The 24,141-nt window shown below is 34.0% G+C and overlaps 1 protein-coding gene across 1 annotated transcript in view; it reads left to right on the plus strand.

Moving 5' to 3' along the window:
• Nucleotides 1–20,489, plus strand: part of LOC131411476 (polypeptide N-acetylgalactosaminyltransferase-like 6) — a 118,535-nt gene extending 98,046 nt beyond the window's left edge. Inside the window, exon 3 of the mRNA XM_058550355.1 lies at nt 20,148–20,489. Coding sequence (XP_058406338.1) covers nt 20,148–20,364 — 217 coding nt within the window. The 3' untranslated portion in view covers nt 20,365–20,489. The remainder of the gene's footprint in view (nt 1–20,147) is intronic.
• Nucleotides 20,490–24,141: the final 3,652 nt, after the last annotated feature.

Raw genomic sequence — 24,141 nt, forward strand, 5'->3', positions numbered from 1 at the left:
TTTTCATCTATTATTTCTTGAAATAGATTCTCTGCCCCTTTGTCTCGCTCTTCTCCTTCAGGGACACCTATAACACGGATGTTAGTGTGCTTGATGTTGTCCCAGAGGTCCCTTAGACTGTCCTCACTCTTTTTAATTCTTTTCTCTTTTACCTGCTCAGCTTGGGTAATTTCTTCTAGTCTTTCGTCCTGCTCACAGATCCGTTCTTCTGTATCCTCTACTCTGCTTTTGAGTCCCGCTAGTGAATTTTTCATTGCCAGTATTGTATTCTTCATTTCTGATTGGTTCTTTTTTATATCTTCCATTTCTTTGTTGACATTCTCACTGAGTTCATCTATTCTTCTGCCCACATCAGTGAGCATCCTTAACACTCTTTCTTTGAACTCCCTGTCGGGTAGGTTGCTCATTTCTGTTTCACTTAGTTCCTTTTCTGGGGTTTTGTCCTGTTCCCTTACTTGGAATGTATTCCTTTGCCTCCTCATTTTGCCTCTGTCCCTGTGTTTGTGACTCCGCATTAGGTAGGTCAGCTACATCTCCTGTTCTTGGCTAGGTGACCTTATGTAAGTGATGCCTTAGGAGGCTTCCAGTGTGCTTCCCTCAGTTCTCAATGTTGCAGGGTTGACCCCTATGTGGGCTATGTGTGTCCTTCTGTTGTGGCCTGTTTGCTTTCCCTGTAGGTGCCCAGGGTGGCTGAGTTATGCTCCTGGCCAGCTGTTGTAATGCTTAGCTGCTTGTAGTTGTTGTGGGCCCTTCAGTCTCTTTATCAGGTTTAGGGAGCCGCAGGACAGTTGGCTGCAAGCTCTAATACCACATTTGTGTTGCAATATTTCTTTTAAGTGAATAGGCCCCCAGCGTGGCAGGTTGTTAGGCTCAGGGCCTTACAACTGCTATAAGCCTTCAGCCTTTAGGTCTCTTGTCAGTTTTCTGAGGATTGCAGCTGGGTGGGGCTGGCCTCAGGCAGGGGAGCACCCAATTGTTTCAGGCTTTGTAAGGTGGGGCAAACCCCACCTATGTGGGTCTTTGAGAAGCACAAGTCTTCTGCAGCTGACAAACCCTTCCGCCCACAGGTCCACACACACAGGTCCTGCCCCGTGTGCACGCCCCGACCTCCCAAAGTGGACCCAGTCTCTCCACGGCGGGAGACCCACACACTCCACCACACCCCACACTCTCCACCCACTCCTTGTGCACGCCCTGCGCCACTGAATTCAGCTGTGTTGCCAGGCTGCAGAGAATCCAGTCACCAATCTATGCAGGCCCACAAGTTGCCTGAGGGCTTGTTGTTGGGTGCGGTCAGTCTCTAGGGTGGGCTGCCTGCCCTGGCTGAGCTGGATTAAATCGGTGCTCTAGTGGGTGGGGCAGACCTGGGCTAGCAGGCCTCAGGGAGAACTCCAATGGTGTCTGTGTCAGCACGCCCACACCAGGCCACAACAATGGCCGCCGCCAATGTCCCAGTCCCTGGAGAGGTCTCACCTCTCATCGAGATGCACACAGGGCCTATTAGGTGAGTCTCTTTTCACTAAAGCACTGTGCACCTTTCTCTCTGGTGATTTTAGGTTGCTTTCTGAAACAGGTGAGTTTGCGCGTGCGCCCTTTAAGAGCCGGTTTTAATGTCTTTGTGAACCAGCTTTTCTGGGGGTACTCCCCAATGTTTTAGTAGCAGGCAAAGTCAGATATTATGCCACTGGGCTCGATTGTGCTGGGTCCACAAAATGCCCCCAGTGGGGGGCGCTCCTCGGCTCAGGGCCCCGCTCCCCCAGGGAGGGCTGTGTACCTGTCTGCTGCTCCTGGCGGCTGTGAGGTGCTGCGGCTTGTGAAGGTGGAGTTTTTCCTCTCCAAAAAGGGAGTTTCTGCCTCTTCTACCTCACTTAGGATCGTCCGTTGTTACAGGTGTTCCTCTTATCCAGTTTTCAGTTCTGTCTCCGGGGTAATTTTTCCACGAGTCGTTTAAATTGGCTGTGTCCAGGGGAAGAGGTGAGTTCAGAGTCTGCCTACGCCGCCATCTTCACTTCTCCCCCCTGATGATAATACTTCTGATTTTCTTCCTTCTTTTCTGTTTATATCATGAAGATATAAAATATAAGATCAAGTGAACTATAATTCTAAAATTTAAATTGTAAAAACAATGAAATTTTGTGAGTCAATTTTGAGTTTATTAGGAAAACTAATTATATGTGTCCAGTTTCTTCTAACTGTGATTTAGTGAATATGCTTAGAATAATATTTACTTTAATTCTATGTAAAACAGAAAAGTGTGATTTAACTGTTTGCACTCTTGTCTGTTGAATGCTAGAATTCATTCATAGAAATGTCTGAGTTTAACCATCCAAAATGGTCAAGGATAAAATTTTTTTTATTTCTCAACTTCAAAAGCCACATAAAAATTTGGAAGGCACTGGCTTCCTTTCATGTTTTTATTACAATTTACTTGTGAAGTTGATTAAGCACTTTCTTTCCATAAGTTTACAAGTGAATTCTGAAGCAAATTAAGATAAAATGACTGTTCATTCACTCCAATCAGGCGTGAATGCTGCCACAGAGGGAGGTGGGAAATATATCCTTTGAATCACATGCTCTTCCAGCGTGGGGTATATCTTATTTAGATTGACTGAAAAAAGAAAAGTAGTTAAATCATAAGCAGCAGATTGGGGAAGGAATGATCAGGAACAACAGATAGGAAATAATCTTTCAAAACTGTTATTCAGGGGCTAGCCTGGTGGCATAGCAGTTAAGTTTGTGCCCTCTGCTTCGGCAGCCCAGGGTTCGCAGGTTTGAATCCTGGGAGCGGACCTACGCACTGTTCATCAAGCCCTGCTGCGGCAGTGTCCCATATATACAAAATAGAGGAAGATTGGCACAGATGAGGAAGATTGGCACAGATGTTAGCTCAGCAACAATCTTCCTCAAGCAAAAAGAGGAAGATTGGCAAGATGTTAGCTCAGGGCCAATCTTCCTCACCAAAAAAAGGAACAAAAAAACCCTCTTATTCAAGTGAGTACTCTTCAATATTTTTGTGAGCCAATTTATGCAAATGAGTACAGACATTGGTACATTAGTATGTTTCTAAGGGTCATTAAGAAAAAGCCATGGTCAAATAATAACAAAAATTTACAGACATGTCACATCCATTGACTAAAGACTGAAAGAAATGAGAATTTTTATCACTGTAACTAAAAGATATGCCCCTGCTGAAATGAAAATCCTCCTAGGATAGGTAACAGTTCAAGGGTTGTCAGACATTTAGCCTTTGGAGTGAGTGACAGATCATGAAGCAGCTTCTTTGAAAGGTGGAATGAGGATGAGTACAATGATGTTATAATCTAAGAGAGAGGCGATGTGAAAGTTATGCACACGTAAAAAAAGAAATAACCAAAAATCCTTCTAAAAATAAACTTATAGGTGCTTCAAAATTATGTCTAATGAATTTCAAAGTATATCCTTTGTAACCTTATAACATGATAAGGATCAAATAAACAAAACTGAAAGTTAGCATAAGTTTGAGAAATAGATTCACAAGTTTAATTCCTTAAAGAGAAGAAAATAGAAATTTGATGTAATTACGCATATTGTTCTGTAAGATTAATCTAACAATAGGAATTCTGAATGTACCCTTTCTTCATTTTATTCCCACTTACAGAAGTTTACTGAAATGAGAGCTAGTAATTAATATTTTAGCTTATTTATTTAAAAAAAAAAAATAAGAAAGTCTGCCATTTTGGACAGCTAACATCATCTTTAATGGTGAAAGACTGGATGCATTTCCCCTAAGACCATGGGGTAAAAGGGACATCTACTCTCACCACTGCTATTCAACATTGTACTGTAGATTCTAGCTCAGGCAATTAGGCAAGAAAAAGAAATAAAAGGCATCTAAATTGGAAAGGAAGAATTAAAACAGTCTCTTGGCAGATGACATTATTTTATATATAGAAAACCTTAAGGAATTCACTAAAAAACTATTAGAACTAATAATCAAATTCAGCAGAGTGGCAGGGTATAAGATCAATACACAAAAATCATTTTGCTTTTATACAGTTGCAGTGAATTATCTGAAAATGAAATAAGAAAACAATTCCATACAACATTAAATCAAAATGAATAAAATTCTTAGGAATAAATTGAAAAAAAGTGATGTAAAACTTATACTTTGAAAACTACAAAACATTATTGAAAAAAATTGAATGGAAAAACATTCTATATTTGTGTGTTAGGAGATTTAACATTGTTAAAGTGGCAGAACACTCCAAGCTGATCCACAGATTCAAAGAAATCCCTATCAGAATTCCAGCTGACTTCTTTGTAGAAATTGATAAGCTGATTCTAAAATTCACATGGAATTGCAAGGGACCCAGAATAGCCAAAACAATTCTGAAAAACGGCAACAAAATAGGAAGACACACACTTCCTGATTTCACACTTATTGCAAAGTAACAATAATCAAGGTAATGTGGTACTGGAATATGGATAGATATATAGCTCAACAGAATACAATTGAGAGTCCAGAAATAATTCTATATATCCATGATCAATTGATTTTTTGACAAGGATGCCAAAACCATTCAATGTGGAAAGAATAGTCTTTTAAACAAATGGTACTGAGACAACTAGATAGCCATATGTAAGAGTAAGTAAGTGCCAAAAGAAGAAAACATAGAAGTAAATTTTGATGACCTTTGATTTGACAACGTATTCTTAGATGTAGTACCAAAAGCACAAGCAACAAAGGAAGAAATAGATAAATTAGACTTCATCAAAATTAAAAACTTTTATGCGTCAAAGGACACCATCAGGAAGGCAAAGTGACAACCCACAGAACTGGAGAAAATATTTGCAAATCATATATCTGACAAAGGACTTGTATTAAAATATATAAAGAACTCTTACAATTCAATAATAAAAAGACAACCCAGTTAAAACATGGGCAAATGATCTGAATAGTCATTTCTTCAAAGAAGATATGCAAACGGCCAATAAATTCATGAAAAGATGTTCAACATCATTAGTCATCAGGGAAATACAAATCAAAACTAGAAAAAGATACTACTTCATGCCCACTACAATGACTAGAGCCAAATGTCAGGTAATAAATGTTGGCGAAGATGTGGAGAAATCGGAATCCTCATACATTGCTGGTGGGAATGTAAAATGGTGTGGATGCTTTGGAAGATAGTCTGGCAGTTCCTCAAACAATAAAACACAAAGTTATCATATGACCTAGTAATTCTACTCCCAGATTCTACTCCTAGATATACACCCAAGAGAAATAAAAACATATGTCCACACAAAACTTATACATGAATGTTTCTAGCAGCACTAATTCATAATAGCCAAAAGGTAGAAACAACCCAAATGTTCATCGGTGGATGAATGTATAAACAAAATGTGGTATATCCATACAATGGAAGGTTATTAAGTCATAAAAAGGAACAAAATACATATAAATGCTACATCTTGGATAAACCTTGAAGACATTATACTAAGTGAAAAAAACCAGACACAATATTCTACATAATATATGATTCTGTTCATATGAATATCCAGAATAGGGAAATCTGTAGAAACAGAAAGTAAACAGAGTTACTTTAAGGCTGTGAGAAGATAAGGGGTTGGAGAGTTATAACTAAGCGTATGGGATGTCTTTTTGAGTTGATGACTATGTTCTTAAATTGATTGTGCTGATGGTTGCACGTCTGTGAATATACTAAAAACCATTGAATTGTGCACTATAAATGGTACAACAAATGAATTGTATGGTACATGAATTATGTCTCAATAAAGCTGTTTAAAAAAAATAAATCCAATATATTTAAAAGTCTTTGTCTTGTGAAAATTTCCATTGACATTTGACACTTTGTCCCTTCTCTCACTTTTAAGGACTCTTGTCTCTGTTTCAAGGAGTGGGAACACTCTGCCTTTTCAGTCTCCTTTGGAAACAGTTCCTCTTGATCTGATGGCTAGATGTTAAAGTTCATTGATGCTCAGTAATGACCACTAGTCTCTTCATTTTATTTGCTCTCTCCTCGCTAATCTCATCCACCAAGGCCTATTAATTCTCTCTGAAATGTAGTGCCAACGAGTGTCGAATGCATGCATTTCCCTTAATCTCAACTCTATCCACTCTCATCTCTCACCAGGAATCCTAGAATAAATTCATAATTGGACCTCACACCCTCCCTCTTGCTCCTGCACAATACATTCAGCAGAATGAGCAATAGTGAGCCTTAAGAATTGCGGCAAAACCCACATCATCCTGTCTAAAATACTTAAAAGACTCCCTGTCGCACTAAAAATAAAGCTCAGAAAACACAGACCTCCGTATTCTGATCCCTGCCTGTCTCTGGCCTCCTCTTTTGCTCTTCCCTCTGTGTTCACTACATTTCTGCCATAGTGAACACTCAGCTGCATGGACACAAGAAACTCCTCTGTTCCTTGGTGCAGACAAAATATCATATTACATTAAAGTGTTACTCATATTACCATATAAAATATTGATTTACAAAATAAATTTCTATGTACTAGGTGACCAAATAAATAAATAGTGATGACCCCCCACACACGCAAACACACTCACATATACTTGGCAGTCGAAACTAATTTTTCATGTGTGTCAAAGGCAAAATAAATTACCAGTTATCACTGCTTTATCAACCCCAACTGACATGGCAAGATTGGAACAGAAAAACAGTGTGACTAAAACCAGCCGTTGAAAATTGAATATGCTGACATTAAAACAATTACTATGTAAATTGGTGCTTGGAAATGACTTATACAGATATGCTCTATAATATGCTTGTCACTAGCCAGATGCCAAGTTGACATTTTATTCTGCTGCTATTGAGAATGGGGTTGAGAGAATTTTAGCTGAACCAAAATGGTTTTGCAAGAAATCATACAATGACAAAAATTTAAAAGAAAATAAAGAATTTCATCCCCTTTCTGAACAAGAGTTGTTCCCTTAAGAAGATAAAAAAATATTTGGCTCACTAACTGTAATATATTTAGCTATTCTGATAATCTTGTTTAGGAAATCTTTTTAAAACAGAATTTGCAGAATTCAACTACCTGAACTGTCGTCTATTAGTAAAGACATTTTATAAGGCTCTTGACAGACTAGGAGGCAATAAATAAATTACTTACTTAATTTAGAGTCTGTCCAAGGTGCTAACACTGGCACCTGTACCTGTATCAAAAGGTGATCAAAATGTACAAAAAAAATACCATTTTTGCTGTAGCCATGAGATCAAACAAATTGTGGTATTTTGAATTGGTTTCCCTCCCACATACATACATGATGAAACTGACTGATCCTAATGAAACTGACTGGAACTGAGTTGGCACTCTCTCTCTCTCTTTATCACCATTTCAGAGAATTATCATGCTTATTACAAAATGGCACAAAATCATAACCGTTTAGAATGTGGGCCCTAAAGGAAGCTCAAAATATAACTCTTTGCCTGTTTATTATCATCATTACTATGCAATAATGTTTTAACACATTTAGCATTATATGAAAAATGTTCCATGTTTCATATGTTTCACATGAGATATACATATATATATATATATACATTTTTAAATCTGAAATATGTTAAAGAATCTTTAAAAGCATACTCTCACTCCATTCTTCAGATTATTTCATCAGCAAAGATATGATGAGTAATATTGTTGCAGATGTTAATATTACTTCAACAAATTTATCAACAAATATAAAGAATGCGTATGAGTCAAATCATATAATGGAAGATGTATCTTTCCTTTCTTGATATTACTTCAAATGGAAGAAGTAAGATGTGAATTAACTTAATCTTGAAGCCTCTCAATTTAGTAATCTTAAATACTAAGTTTAAATTTTACTTTTTGAAAGAGTGGCTTTAAATAAATATATATTTTGCAGATTTTAACTGTCCTCTCCCAGTAATTGTTTAAAAAGAACCAAAAAATTCAATTGGGATATAGGAGATTTAAATAAAATTATCCATAAATTGGCTTAATTTATATTTATTTACATTTATTGAACACTACATTCAATAATTGCATAATAAACTTTTTTTTCAATTCCACATGGAATATTTACCCAAATAGATCATACACTAGTGCATAAACAGCTCTCAACAAATTTCAGTGGATTGAATTAATACTGAGTATATTTTCTGACCAAACTTAAATTAAATTAAAAATCAATAAAAATAATATATCCATAAAAGATGCAAATATTTAGAAATTAAATGACACTTTTATGATAATCCACAGGTCAAATGTTAACCTGAGAAAATAGAAAATTTTTCAAATGGAATAATAATGAAAATACACTCCAAAGCTTGTTTATATGCTTTACATGTAAAGCAGTCCTTACAAGTAAGTGTACAGCTTTAAATGTTTAAACTCACCAAGAAACATTTTCAAATTAATCATTTAAGTAAAATAAGTATAAAAAAGAAAATAATGTCAATGACTTTGTCATAAAGAGAAAAAATTATAAATTCAAAATTTAGTACTTTGAGTGGATTAATAAAAGTTCTAAATCTCCAGCAAGTATTTCTAAGGAAAAACAAAACACAGAGGAACCACCAATTACCATTATCAGTTATGAAAGAGTGGATATCATTAAACTTCCAACAGATATTTAAATCATAATGAAGGGATATTATAAACATCATCATGCCAAAAATTTGACACTTAGACAAAATATAAAATTTTCTTGAAAATCCAACCAATACTGTCACAAAATGAAGCAGAAAATCTGAATATCCCTAGAGCCAAAAAATATATTACATTTGTAATTAAAAGTCTGCCAGTAGCATTCTGGTTTCTGGGCAAGATGGAATAAACACATGCCACTCTCATCCCATTGAACTCGACTATAAAACCTAGACAGATGTATGGCCAAGCTAATTGAGAATGCTGAAAAAAAATAGCAAAAAGTGAAAGAGAGAAGGACATGAGAATTCAAAATAGCACTAAATAATGCTGAGTTCTTGAGTTTTTTAAAACATGTTTGACAGTTGAAAGCAAAAATATATTTTCTGGTGTGATTTTCAATGTACATAGATAAATAAGACAACTGTAGCATAAAAAAATAAGACAACTGTAAAGGGACTGTATAATAATGAGATTTCTATATTATAAGTGAAGTGGTAAAATATTAATTATAAATACACTTGAAAAATAAAGTATATATTTTGTAATCCCTAAAGCAAACGCTAAAATATTATACAAAGTTATCATCAAAATTACAATAGATATGTTGAAATGGAATACTAAAAAATGTATGATTAACCCAAAGAATGCAGAAAGGGGAAACATGAGGAAAAAAAGAAAACAAACAACAAACACTCCACTCAACAACAGCAGAATACATATTCTTCTCAAGTAGGCAAGAAACATTCATCAAGATAAACCATATCCTGGGTCATAAAACAAATATTACAAGTTTTAAAAGACTGAAATCTCACAAAGTATACTCTTTGACCTTAATACTATTATATTAAAAATTAATAACAGAAGGATAACAAGACAATCTCCAAACACTTAGAAATTAAAAACATATTTTTAAGTAAACAGTGTGTCAAAAGGAAGTTTCAAGGGATATTCAAAATATTTTGAAATGAACAAAAATAAAAAAAATACTTGAAAAATTTTTAATATATTTAAAGAATTCTTAGAATGAAATCATTCTAGTCTTCTATCATTCAATGCTTGTAAAAAGAAAGAAAAAAGACCTCAAATCAATAACCTAAGCTTTTACCTTAAGAAAATGGAAAAAGAGGAACAAAATTCATTCAAAGAGCAAATTTATTACTGTAATTGTGGAATTATCTCTATTTCCTTGCAGTTCTGTCAACTTTTTCTTCATATGTTTGGAAACTCTTATTAGGTGCATAAACATTTTTTATTGTTATATTCTCTTAATAAATTGATCTCTTTATCATGAACTGAACTTTCATATCCTGGTAATATTTTTTTGCTTTGAAATCTATTTTGTTGGCATACTAATTTATGAATTAAAGCCAATTTAGCTTTCTTTTATTAGTGCTAACATGCTAAATCTTCTTCTGTACATTTACTTTTAAACTTATTTGCATCTTTATATTAAAAATGAGTTTATTGGAAGCAGCAGGCAGCAATCTGATGATCTTACAATCTCTTCCTTTTATGTGCACATTTAGACCATTTACATTCAATGTGATTATTGATATGGTTGGCTCAATTATACCATTTTACTATTGCTTTTCCATTTGCACCATTTAATCTTATTCTCCCTCTGTCTCTACCTTCTTTTGGATTAATTACGTATTTAATCGTTACATTTAATCTTTTTAGAGAGGCATAGTAGACATAACTCTTTATTGTATTATTTTAGTGTTTGCTTTATGGTTGATAGACTATAACATTAACTTATCATGGTCTACATTTAAGTAATATTATATGACTTCATTTATAGCATAAGAACATTACAATAGTATACATCTATTTCTCCACTTCCGGCCTTTATGCTATTGTTGCCATACACTTTGCATCAATTTATGTTATAAATCTCAAAATACATTGCTATCATTTTTACTGTACACTAACCAATTATCTTCTTAAATGATTTAAATAATAATAAAATAGTTATTTTATCATTTGCATTTATCATTTGCTCAGAAAATTACTTTTTCTGTTACTTTTTATTTTTTTGTCTAGATATAGATTTCCATTTGGTACAATTTTTCTGAAGGACTTTCTGTAACATTTATTTTTGTGCAGGTCTTCTGATAAATGAGTTCATTCAATATTTGTATGTCTGAAAAATTTTTTATTTTGCCTTCACTTTTGAAATATATTTTCATTGAGTAAAGAAAACTAGGTTGTTTTTTCTTTTTTTAAATTTTTCTTTTCTGTGCTTAAAGATGTTGCCCCACTACCTCACTATCTTACACTATTTCTAACAAGAAATCTGCTGTCAGGGGCCAGCCCAGTGGTTAGACTCATGCACTCGGCTTCAGCGGCCCAGGGTTTGCAGGTTTGAATCCTGGGTGTGGACCTATGCACAGCTCATCAAGCCATGCTGTGGTGGCTTCCCACATACAAAATAGAGGAAGATTGGCACAGATGTTATCTCAAGGACAATCTTCCTCACCAAAAAAAAAAAAATAGTGAAAAAAGAAATCGGCTGTCATTCATTTTTTTTTTAAATTTTTTCTTTATTGCAGTAACATTGATTTATAACATTGTAAAAATTTCAGGTGTACATCATTATACTTCTATTTCTGTATAGATTACATCATGTTCACCACCAAAATACTAATTACAACCCATCACCACACACGTACCGAATTATCCCTTTCACCCTCCTCGCTCCCCCCTTCCTCTCTGGTAACCACCAATCTAATCTCTGTCTCTATGTGTTTGTTTATTGTTGTTATTATCTACTACTTAATAAAGGAAATCATATGGTATTTGACCTTCTCCCTCTGACTTATTTCACTTTGCATTATACCCTCAATGTCCATCCATGTTGTCACAAATGGCTGGATTTCATCGTTTCTTATGGCTGAGTAGTATTCCATTGTGTATATATACCACATCTTCTTTATCCATTCGTCCCTTGATGGGCACTTAGGTTGCTTCCAAGTCTTGGCTATTGTGAATAATGCTGCAATGAACACAGGGGTGTATGTACCTTTACAAATTGGTGTTTTCAAGTTCTTTGGATAAATACCCAGCAGTGGAATAGCTGGATCATATGGTAGTTCTATCCTTGATTTTTTGAGGAATCTCCATACTGTTTTCCATAGTGGCTGCATCAGTTTGCACTCCCACCAGCAGTGTATGAGAGTTCCCTTCTCTCCACATCCTCTCCAACACATGTTGTTTCCTGTCTTGTTAATTATAGCCATTCTGACGGGCGTGAGGTGATATCTCATTGTAGTTTTGATTTGCATTTCCCTGATAGCGATTTTGAACATCTTTTCATGTGCCTGTTGGCCAACTGTATATCTTCTTTGGAGAAATGTCTGTTCAGGTCTTTTGCCCATTTTTTAATTGGGTTGGTAGTTTTTTTGTTGTTGAGATGCATGAGTTCTTTATATATTTTGGAGATTAAGCCCTGATCAGATGTATGGTTTGCAAATATCTTCTCCCAATTGTTAGGTTGTCTTTTCGTTTTGTTGATGGTTTCCTTTGCTGAGCAGAAGCTTTTTAGTTTGATGTAGTCCCATTTGTGTATTTTTTCTATTGTTTCTCTTGCCCGGTCAGACATGGTGTTTGAAAAGATGTTGCTAAGACCGATGTCGAAGAGGGTACTGCCTATGTTTTCTTCTAGAAGTTTCATAGTTTCAGGTCTTACATTCAAGTCTTTAATCCATTTGGAGTTAATTTTTGTGTATGGTGTAAGATAAGGGCCTACTTTCATTTTTTTGCATGTGGCTATCCAGTTTTCCCAACACCATTTGTTGAAGAGACTTTCTTTTCTCCATTGTATGTTCTTCGCTCCTTTGTCAAAGATTAGCTGTCCATAGATGTGTGGGTTTATTTCTGGGCTTTAGATTCTATTGCATTGATCTGTGTGTCTGTTTTTGTGCCAGTACCATGCTGTTTTGGTTACTATAGCTTTGTAGTATATTTTGAAATCAGGGAGTGTGATACCTCCAGCTTTGTTCTTTTTTCTCAGAATTCCTTTAGCTATTCGGGGTCTTTTGTTGTTCCATATAAATTTTAGGATTCTTTGTTCTATTTCTGTGAAAAATGTTGTTGGAACTTTGATAGGGATTGCATTGAATCTATAGATTGCTTTAGGAAGTATGGACATCTTAACTATGTTAATTCTTCCAATCCAAGAGCACGGAATATCTTTCCATTTCTTTGTGTCTTCTTCAATTTCTTTCAGAAATGTTTTATAATTTTCGTCGTACAGATCTTTCACCTCTTTGGTTAAGTTTATTCCTAGGTGTTTTATTCTTTTTGTTGCAATTGTAAATGGGATGGTATTCTTAATTTCTCTTTCTGCTACTTTGTTGTTAGTGTACAGAAATGCAACTGATTTTTGTATGTTGATTTTGTATCCTGCAACTTTACCATATTCGTTTATTACTTCTAAAAGTTTTTTGGTGGATTCTTGAGGGTTTTCTATATATAAAATCATGTCATCTGCGAATAGTGACAGTTTCACTTCTTCCTTTCCACTTTGGATCCCTTTTATTTCTTTCTCTTGCCTGATTGCTCTGGCTAGGACTTCCAGTACTATGTTAAATAGGAGTGGTGACAGTGGGCATCCTTGTCTGGTTCCTGTTCTTAGAGGGACTTTTACATATTTTTTTCCTCCGGATGCTTTTAAAATTGTCTTTTTATCACTTATTTTAACAGTTTAATTATGCCCACTTATTTTATTTCTCTAGTAGTGTAATGTTAGTGATCCGGATGTTCTGGTGGTCCAGTGGTCCAGGCCTTCTTAGGGCCTGTATTCAAATGATAATTTATCATAATTTTTTTGTTATTGATTTTTATACATGCATATTATTGAATGGTTTATTTTCAAAAATATTTATGGAGAATAGATCGTATATTTTACAAAAATCTTTGCGCTAATAAAGTAACTGCCTTCCCCACTTTAAAATATTACAAAATTTATATAATTTTAATTGACTGGATCAATATGAAGATGCTTTAAAAGGCCAATGATACAACGATATTTCCAAAAGATTAAGTAATCAGAAGTGAAGAAAGTTGGATTCCAATTCTTTGCTTTATGTTGCCTAGTTGTGTGAGTGATAAATATTTTTCAAAAAATTGTAAACTTTTTAGGTCAGGAACAATGCCTCATCACTGTATCACTTCTTCACCCAGTGCACTGTTTTGCCAATTTGATTGTATAATAATTTATGTTTAACCCTCTAAAACTCTAGGAGTCTCAAATCCCAATTAAACGAGGGACTAAACTTGATGGTTTCTGAAATGTGGCTGTAGCTCTAAAACTGTGGTTGCAGCTATACTTCTATAGATGTGGGACTTTAAATATTGTAATTTTTTTGTCTATGAAAAAATTGAATCTCTTTACTTTTTCCATTAAATGTAGGCTAACAGGCAGTTTCCTTTTTTCTTTTCCTTTTTGTATTTTAAAGAAGGCAGAAGACTAAAATGGCTGTGTTCATTAGTATCATTTGCCAAATATTTCTGATTATATTCCTTCTGGACCATATAAGATTGTGATTCCTGGGCCCTTGCACTGTGTGACTAATTCTGACCAATGAGTTGTAAGCAGAAAGCAATATGTCATTTTAGAGACAGACCATTTAATCACCAGCTTGAGACCCATCAGTGTTCTCATTTGCCTCCGGCAGAGTGATTGACAAAGGTCAAAACGTTGGCTGTTTGCACTGCTCACAATGAGCAGAGACCCTGTGCCAACCAGTGACGAAGAAGTAGAAAAAGCATGAAAGAGAATATTTGTTGTTTTGAGTCATTTGGAGTTGGGGTTGTTTATGACCACAACGTAACATCCTGACTGATATATTTAACATAAGTAGATAGAAAAAAACCAATAAAACAAAAAATAAAGCCATGCCTGAGATAAGCTAACAGAATGACCTGAGGATTGAAACATGCAAACACTTTCATCCGAACATTTTACCCAAATCTTGTAATCCAAGGTTTGAATTTTAAAAATGTGGGATTTGACATTGTATCCAAAACTAACTGTTCAGGCTTAGGCAGTGAGAAAGAATGTTTAAGTGATGGTAAGGAGAATGTGAAGGTCTTAAGAATCTCAAATGCAAGTTTACCTAAATACTCACAGTGTAAATGTTGACACTGTTGCATGAATAATAAAATATCTCTTTTAGACAAAAAAACTGCCTCACTAATAAATCTGGTACTTATTTATACGTCTGTAATTAGAAAATTTTGGGGGGCCTATTCCTATTGTTGAAAGAACCACTCATTTTTTTTGAGAAACCAATGAAATTATAAAGATAAATTAATGGAACTGTGACAAGAATGACAGTTAAATATGTTTAAAATAACCAATGCTGTTAAAGTAAACACATTTTTAAATCTCTCGGTTTAGCAAATACCAATAGCAAATATCAGGAAATACTTGTGTATCTCATTTTGGGAAAACATAGAAGAGTATGAGTAATTTGCTATTGAAATTTATTTTCATTACTGTGAATGGTTTAGCAGAATGTTTACAGACTAATTTGGTTTTTTGTCAGCTTTTAAAATGCCTTTATGATTTGCCATTTCTCTCAAGTAACTTTTTAAAGAATTTAAACTATTTCTTTTGTCTCTCTGGTGCATTTAAATTTTGAAGAATGTTTTTGCTATCTATTTAGATAAATTGTTACTTAACAAAGAGATGTCTTCATCTCTGAGTCGTTCCTAAACCCTAAGTTAATTTTATGCAAATATTTATTTTAAAATAATACAGTAATATGAAGTGCAATTATTACAGGCGTTTTCATTTATATTCCTATAAACTTAATGCAACAAATGTTTTAATTGTCCCTATTTTCTCTTTGTAAATTTGCTATATATCTGTAACCATGAGCATAAAAATTGTGTTTGACTTTATTTTACTGATTTCTTCAACACAATTCCATATTGCTACATTGTCTTCATATTTAACAAATTTTCATTCTCAACCTGAATCGAGATCAAACCTAAAACACACAGGTTGCAGATTCTTAACAAAAGCCTGGATATGCTTCAATATTTCTAGTAATGCTGAGAAGCAGTCATCTGGACCAGAACTTTGCAAATCCAATGGCTGAGTTTGGGAATGAATTCAGTTTTCTTTAGAGCAGGTTAAGTGCTAGAAAGGTGAAATATAATTCAATCAAACTAAACACTGGCACAAAGAGGCTGGTTTTCCTTAGAGTAAAAATCAGATCAACACTCTGATTATTTTTTGCCAAAACTATTACAATCTCTAATCTTTCTGCCTCTAGTCCACGCTGTCTTCAGTGCATTGTCTGCCCTGCTGCCAGAGGAATATGATCCCATCTAACTCATCACTAACAATACGTGGGATACTTCATGTTGACTGCAGGCTGGTGTCCACATTCCTTACAATCACTTTCAAGATCCTACATGATCTGTTCTCAACATGCAGACTCTTCTGTAAAGACTTCCCTAATTCTTTCAGACAAAGTTAGTCATACTTCCTTCTGGCTCTCATTGCTTGTGTGCCATCTATTATGTCACTTGTCTCATTTGAGTGTAATCATTTTATATATCTGTCCACTGGTCTGTGAATCCCCAAGGGAAGAAACCGTAATTTATTCGTCTTTGTGTCCTGTCTCTCACTTTCCCTCATACAATTCCTGTCTCTCCTAGTTCCCTATTTCCTTCCAAAGAGGACTTGACAGGTAAAATAATAACAATTAAAACAATAACAACAACAGCATCAATAATGATAGTATTTATCAAACTGTTGCTATTATGAGATATAATGCTGTCCTTATTTGGATTATCTAATTTAATTCTCATTAACACATTATGAAGAAGATATTTTTTTTTGCCCCTACATTGCCCCACAAGAAAGATCTAGTCTTATAGATGTTAAATAACTTGCCCATTGTTGTACTAAGTGGCAAGACTATCCTTTGAATCTAGATAGTCTGATGTATAAAATGTGATTTTTCAATATTTCAGCAATAATTATCAGCACAGGATATTAGTGAGTTTTCAGTGTGGTCTAATTGAAAAAAATAAATTACAGACATTTATGTAAAGAGGGTAACTTTACTACTAACAGTGTACTAATTAGGATAAGGCCATTTTCATAAGTACACTGTGTAAAGTCCTGATAGTTGTGCTTCATAGGCATAGAGAAGACTGAACAGAGCGTCAGTAATAATTAAAAAGCTGAAAGAAAGAGTAAAGAATCACTTTGCATTCAAGAGACTGTTCCTGCCAAATGCAGTGTAATTTATATGGTTATGTCTAAGGTCAGGATCCCCTATAGGCAGACCCTGAGACAAAAATTTGACTGTAATAGTTTTGAGAAGAAATCACAGAAGGTACCCAGGGAGGTGAAGAAGTAAGGCAAGGAAGGGAAAGTAGCCAGTAAAAGCTGCATTGTCAAGATGCTTATCCCTGTGGGCAACTGAGGCGCAATCCTTCTAGAAAATTCTGGGAGACAATATGGAAAACACTTCAGAGTTATCCCACCATAAGATTGTTCATTCTCCACTTCTGTCCTTCATTGGTTGATACTTGCTCCGGGGGCATTAATTTCCTCCAGAACTTCTAATCTGCCTTTGTTCAGAGATGAGAGGAAGCGCTCAGTTGGCTATCTGTAGGAACTTATAATAGGATCCTCTTGGCATGTACTGGAATGGTGAGTGCTAAGGGGATATTGGTGGGGAACCAGCATCATCTGCTAGAGCCTATCACTCACAAGCCTGTTCCTCCAGTAAAATAGATCTTTACCTTGAGCTACACGCATATACAAGTTCATAGACACATATATACGTACACACATACATAGAGGGATAGATGTGTATATCATATACATGATTGCTGAGTTCAACTGGATATCATTTTGTCACTTCAACCTTCACGTGGTCAAAATTGAACTCATCTTCACCCTCAACCCTTGCAACCCTTGAATGTGCCCCTCACACATTGAGCTCTTATGTCAGTCAGCATTTCGTAAGATCAGTTGCCCATGTCCAAATCATGGGAGTCTTCCTTAACCACTTCTCCCAGACAGTTACCAAGACATGTCAATTTGATTCCTAAGTATATCTTAGACCTGTCTTTTGCAGGACACCTTCAACTCTCGCTTAAATTTCTCCAACTCTTTCCAAATTGGTTCAGGAGCCTCTCTTAAATACTGTTATAGCACCCTATTAAACTTCTATATTATCAATTTCACTTTAAAATTTTAAATGTCTGTTTGCCATTCTGTATCTCCTATTTTATTCTAAATGCCTTAAAGTCGGGTACTAGGTTTTGCTCATAGTTTTATGTCCATTTGGATCCTGGCTTATATCAAACCTTTAGTAAATCATTGTGACTTGAGTGAATGAATGAGTAGAAGGGATCCTTTCGCTTATTATGTGTGGTAATAATTTGAGTTCACATAGGTGGAGAATATTGAAAATATTTTTATAAGGGAAAGCTTTATTTGCATGTGATCAATCTTGCATCCTCTTGTGTCCGCCTATTTTATGAATGGATTGTATATAGCTATTCAACATCACTTTAAAGTCATAAGCCTATTGATTGCTTATAGGATATTACTCTGAATACAAGCTTTATTTAATTAATAAGCAAGTGATTGCACAGTGTCTCATCTTAATGTTTAAAAAATTCCTTGGGAATATCAGTTGCATTCCCAGAACATTGCTAAGTCTGATGGTTTGCACAAGTAGGTGCAATTATCCTGAATATTGATATAGAGAAGCACAATTATCTTGGGCCTTTGGCTTTGGTGAGAAGAATGGATGGCTCTACGTAATTAGGACAAGGTGTGCTGAATTACTTTAGCACTTTTCCAGATTTGTGCATTATATATGAAAGCATCCGTCTCACTACACTTCCTTGGAAATCACTGACAGATGTTTTATATATTACATTTTTTTTTACCATTTTACGCTATCCTAAAATGAACTTCAGGTTTTTTCCAGCATTTAATGCCCATTTCATGGTATCATTTTGATGGCTTTTCCAACTCTTTCCATTGTACTTGAAAACATCAAAATCTACTTGTTTTATAAATATTTGCAAAAAAAATTTCTGAAGTAAATAATTGATAATAAAGAGACAGGATAAAAAAGGAAATGTTTATGTTTGTATATTTAAACTATTTGTCTAAAATATATAACTTTACTTCATCTTCTAGATAGTTAAACTTTTTGGCTTTAATTATATTATGTCATTTTTTCCCAAGCTGTCAGGCAATATGTCTTGTTTTAGATCACAGCAATATTCAATATATCCTGTTGAGATCATAGTAAAATGAAGTGTTGAAAAGACTGACTGAAAATATAACATATTTTAAGTAATGTTTTGAATATTCTGGCACATTTGTATACATCTTGGTAGAATCTATGCATACTTCAAAATCATGCTGTAGTTTGTATCCTCATTGTATCCTCATCTAGATTAAATAGAAGCTTATGTCCTGGCAAAAGATGAAGCATTAGATGGTCTTGCATTTAAATAGAACCTGTGTCTATTTCTAGATCTCCACTGTCTTTTTTGTTTTCAGGTTATCTTGAAAACAGGATATCAGGAAAATCACTGAATTTGATAATTGTTTGAAATTTTACCCTATTTTAGTTTTGAAGTAACTCAAAGATTTCACAAACTTAAGTGAATTCATCATCTTCAATAAAGCTTTGGCAACTATGCCCAACGCTGAGCTAGAAATTACATGAGATTTGAGACCAGGTTCCTGCCCTCACTGGCTTACAAATTAATGAAATAAATCGTAAATATGCAAAAATAGCAATTACATGTAGTAAATTGCCTTTAACTATGCCAAAAGTTAAAGCCTACTTCCTTTTTGGCATTTCAGACTGTTTTACAATAAGAAAAGTGACATGAGATTTCTTTTTATAATTTCCATTAAGAATGTAATAATGTTTTGGTTTGGATCTTAATGTAGTCTTATTATGTGGTTGTATTAGTGTATGAGTATTTAAGATTAAGTCTTATTTATTTCATTCTAAAACCGTAGTTTTTCTCCTTTCTGCCCAACCATTGAAACTTACCACAGCCAAAACTGATTAATTAAGCATAATTATTATAGAAGTTGAATTTCCAAAACTTTCCAGAAAACTCATCTAAACTGTAACCATGTGTTCAGTGGAAACGATTTTAATCTGTGAAATTTATCCTTATTACTATTAGATAAAATAGGAAAAATGTACATTAACAAGAACACAACATTTCAATGCACTTCTTACCTTGTATTTGAGCCTCTGATACAAAAGAAGGAAAATAATTATTTAATTAAGAGTGAATATGAAAGGGGATCATTAATGAATTTCATGAGTGAGTAGAGTGACTATTATGATCCATAAGCTCTGGTTGGGAAAGTATTAGACAAAGTCTAGTTTTCACAGTTGTCTGATAACACAATGAGTAAATAGCAGAATAAAATATACTCTGGTTTTGCATTTGACATAGCTTTTTTCTTGCTCTGTCATCTCCAGTTGTAAGCACAAGATGTATCTGGAAAGGCTGCCAAACACCAGCATCATTATCCCATTTCATAATGAAGGTTGGACTTCACTCCTGCGTACCGTACACAGTATAATTAACCGAACCCCAGAGAGTCTGATAGCAGAAATCATCCTAGTAGATGACTTCAGTGATAGAGGTAAGATACAGTTAATAATATTTTATCTGATTCTGTTATTACCTACATAATCATTACAGGCTTTAAAAAAAAAGACAGAGGATTACTGTGATGTTTCTTTCTGATTCTATCTGAAAGGTGATTAAGAAGTTTTGTCTATGTTATGATTTCATAAAATGTTGGCTAAATGCAAAAGAAACTGAATGTGAAGTTATTGGTGTCATTTGGGGAACTATAAGAAATTTGCATTACATTTCTGTTCTAGATTAGACAAATGTTGGCAAAATGCCTCAAATTCTACTTTCAGCTTCAGGACAAACACTGAAAAATATGTTATTGTGAGTGCATATGAGTGGTGAAATATTCCAGTAGAACTATAAAATCTGTTTCTGAAAAGTATCCCCTCCATCATTTACCAGTATGATACATTGTCCAGGTTGTGCTTATGTTACTTCATAAATACTAGAAATTGTAAATAACACAAATAAGTATTTTTGCTTGGCAACTCTGGCTATTTTATCATATCTGAACAATGACAAAAAAAATAAACCTAGTGTAGCAGTGTATTAGAAAATTTGACTTAAGTTTTAGTGTTTTTACCATTCTGATAGACACAATTTGGTTTACAAGACAGGGGAATAAAATTACAGGAAGTTTCCTAAGATTAGGACTTCATAACTCACGTTTGCTCTAAATGTGGGAATTGTCAATATTGCAGAAAAAGTAAAGTTCCTCTTTCTTGGCTGGTGTGAGTGGAGAGGAAGAAACCTTTTCTAATGATATTCATCTATTTGGGAATATAATTTTCTACCTTATATTTTATTGCATGAAGGAACTCTGCTTAACTATATTGTATATCTGTAAGAAAGAATGGCAGTAAAATAATTTGATTGCTTATTATTCTTATGCCTCACAAGAGAATACATCTTGAGATCATATGGGTTAATTGAAGTTTTGGTAATTTCATTTGCAGCAAAAATGTCATTTTCTTCTTAGTATTCAAAAATTCTGTAAAAGTAAAACTGCTTAGTGTGTTAGTTTTGAGTTCTAATCTTCAATGATTCACTTCAGATACAGATTCAGAGTTTGCCTAATATTAATGTGTTGAAGTTTATATGACAAAAATGAGGTTGTCTCACATTGTTCCATTAACATAGTAAACTACCAACTTGGTAATTTAAGTTGATTTCAAAGCAGTTTTTGCCTTGAGTTGCTTAGGTAGACATGCATTCAACACTACCTAAGAATACAAGCCACTATCTAAAACTAAAATTTTATTATTTAAAAATTAATTTAAATAACACATTGACTTCTTTTTTTATTCTAATTGAAGTTACTTATTTCAAAGTAGTCATTATTATCTCAGCCTAAAAATAGGCATTTAATGCATTAAAGCTAAAACTTTGCTTTTAAATAAAAGAATGTAAAAGAGACTAAAGATCTGGGGTTGTACATCACCAAATAAGTGTTCTTTTTTGGTTGATTGGTACCAAGAGAAATAAGACAGTGTTATCTGTGGAGAATTTTCTACATAATTAACTTTGTCTTGGTAAACTATTTATTACGGCAGAATTTTGACCTGAGGGTAATATAGTAGGAAACATTTGGTAGCAGAAAATTGGGGTGTGTAGAGTATTTTTTGCTGAATATTTCTCAGGGGTATCTTTCAATTGAAATTCTTTAAAGAAAGAGAAAATGGTGGCATCTACATTTGTCTTGACTTCAAATCACTATCATCTTTTGTATAGTAGCAACTTTGATGGACTATCCTTCTCTGTGTAATGTTACCTGAGAAGTAAGTGTGTTCCAGAAGACTGTCAATGTTAGTGTTAGCGAAGTAGGACAACAGAAAAAGGATTATTTGGGATAGTAATGGTGATTTTGACTTTCCTATTGGACATTTTTAAGGATAATAATTATTTTAATGCTTTGGTAAATCTTTCATTTAGACATTCTATTCCCATGAACTCTCAAGTTGAAAGTGTTATTTTTATGAACATCAAACTTCGAAAAGTTTAAATTTTTTTGAATATTGCTTTTCATTATATTCCCCTGTTGAAATGTGTAAAAGTAAACTTTGAAAGAATTAAGTGATAAAAAACACTTCTATAATCTTTTAGAACACATCATAATTCTAAAGTTGCATGAAATAAGAAAGAACCTTCTTCCAAATTTTTGTTTCAGATGACAAAATCTCATCTGATAAAATATTAGGATTTAGGTGAACCTAAGAAGCATCACTCCTGCTTTCTGAATTGTGTGAACTATACAAAATTAACAAGACAAACACAGGTTAGAATCCCAGCACCAACTATTAATGGTATGACTGCGTAATTTCTCTGTGTCTCAGATGTTTTATCAAAATGGGGATAAGTAACTCCTTAGTTAGCTAAGTAACTCTTCATAGAGAGGTTAGGATAGAGAGCTGCCTTGTATGGTTGAGTGAGTTATGCACTACGCAAGAGAGTAATTGCTCTCAACTATTGATTTCTACTCACCAAATACTACTCTACTACCATAATGTAAATAGTCTCCACACTTTGAGGAGATCCTCTCAATTTAATCAAATCAAATCCACAAGAATGAATCTATCTATCTATCTATCTATCTATCTATCTATCTATCTATCTATCTATCTATCTATCTACCTATCTATCTATCTATCTACCTATCTATCTATCCATCTATCCATCTATCCATCTATCCATCTATTTATCTATGTTTCTATCTATCTATGATTTTCAGAAACAACAGATGTCAGAGGGCATGTGAAGACAAATTGTGGCAATTCATAACATGTTGGAAAAATTAGGACTGCTTTAACATTTAAAAAATCTCCAGTTTTACCAATAAGCAGGTAATTTATTACAGATATTTAAAAAAATTAATTCTAGAGTTTCATCAAAAGAAGGGTAAAAAGAGCACATTATCTACCTAAATTTTATGAATGGCCTTACATGGGTGTTTATCAAAATTCATTTCAAGATTATTTTCACTATTACAAGAGAAGGAAGATATCTCAAGGCATCTTTTGTTTACAGGGCCTCAAAGACAGAAAAATTTTTTCTGCTTCTTTTTGTTCTGATATTATCTATAGCCATGCTGTTAAAAGCTATTATACTTTATATTTTAAAGTATACTTATACTTTTTGCTTTTGGGCAACCCAGAAATCATAAGCCTGTAACATGCAGAGTCTTTTTCACCAATTCTTTAAAAATCAAATTAAGTAAGCTAGGCAAATTTTAAAGCACAGGAAGATATAGAGGTTTTTGGCTTCCTTTAGGAAATTATTTCTGAAATGTTACACTTTATATTTATTTTCAGAAATATATTTCAGTTCCAAGTTGGTTCAGTATGCATCTTAATACCGTTACACTATAGCTCTTCTGGATATTCTGCGATGTCCTTTGGCCAAAGGCAATAAAATTTTGACAAGACTTAATCACATATTACTGCCTTATATTTTATGTCCTCCAGGTCAATAGAATAGCTATACATGCAAAAAAAACGGAAAGCCAATATGTTAGCCATGTTAATAGCACAAGTGTAATATTTCTTGAATTCACAGTCCCAAAAATGTAAGTATTATAGTGATTGGCAAATTCTGTAGTAGTTGGTTTCCTAGCAAGAGAAAAAAAATAATAAAATATTTTATAATTATAGAATAATTATAAATATTGCAAAGTTATTTTTAAAAATCTGCTTGAATAGAGTTGACCCGGTTATCAAAATGCTTTATAAAAAAAAAAGTGAACATCTCATCCAGCAGTTCTCAGTTTATATATTTTTCCTAAGGCAAGCTTGGTAAACAGAATGTTATTTTAGCCTCAGAACATAAGCTTACTGT

The sequence above is a fragment of the Diceros bicornis genome, chromosome 11 (genome assembly GCF_020826845.1).
Source record: "Diceros bicornis minor isolate mBicDic1 chromosome 11, mDicBic1.mat.cur, whole genome shotgun sequence".
Lineage (NCBI taxonomy): Eukaryota > Metazoa > Chordata > Mammalia > Perissodactyla > Rhinocerotidae > Diceros > Diceros bicornis.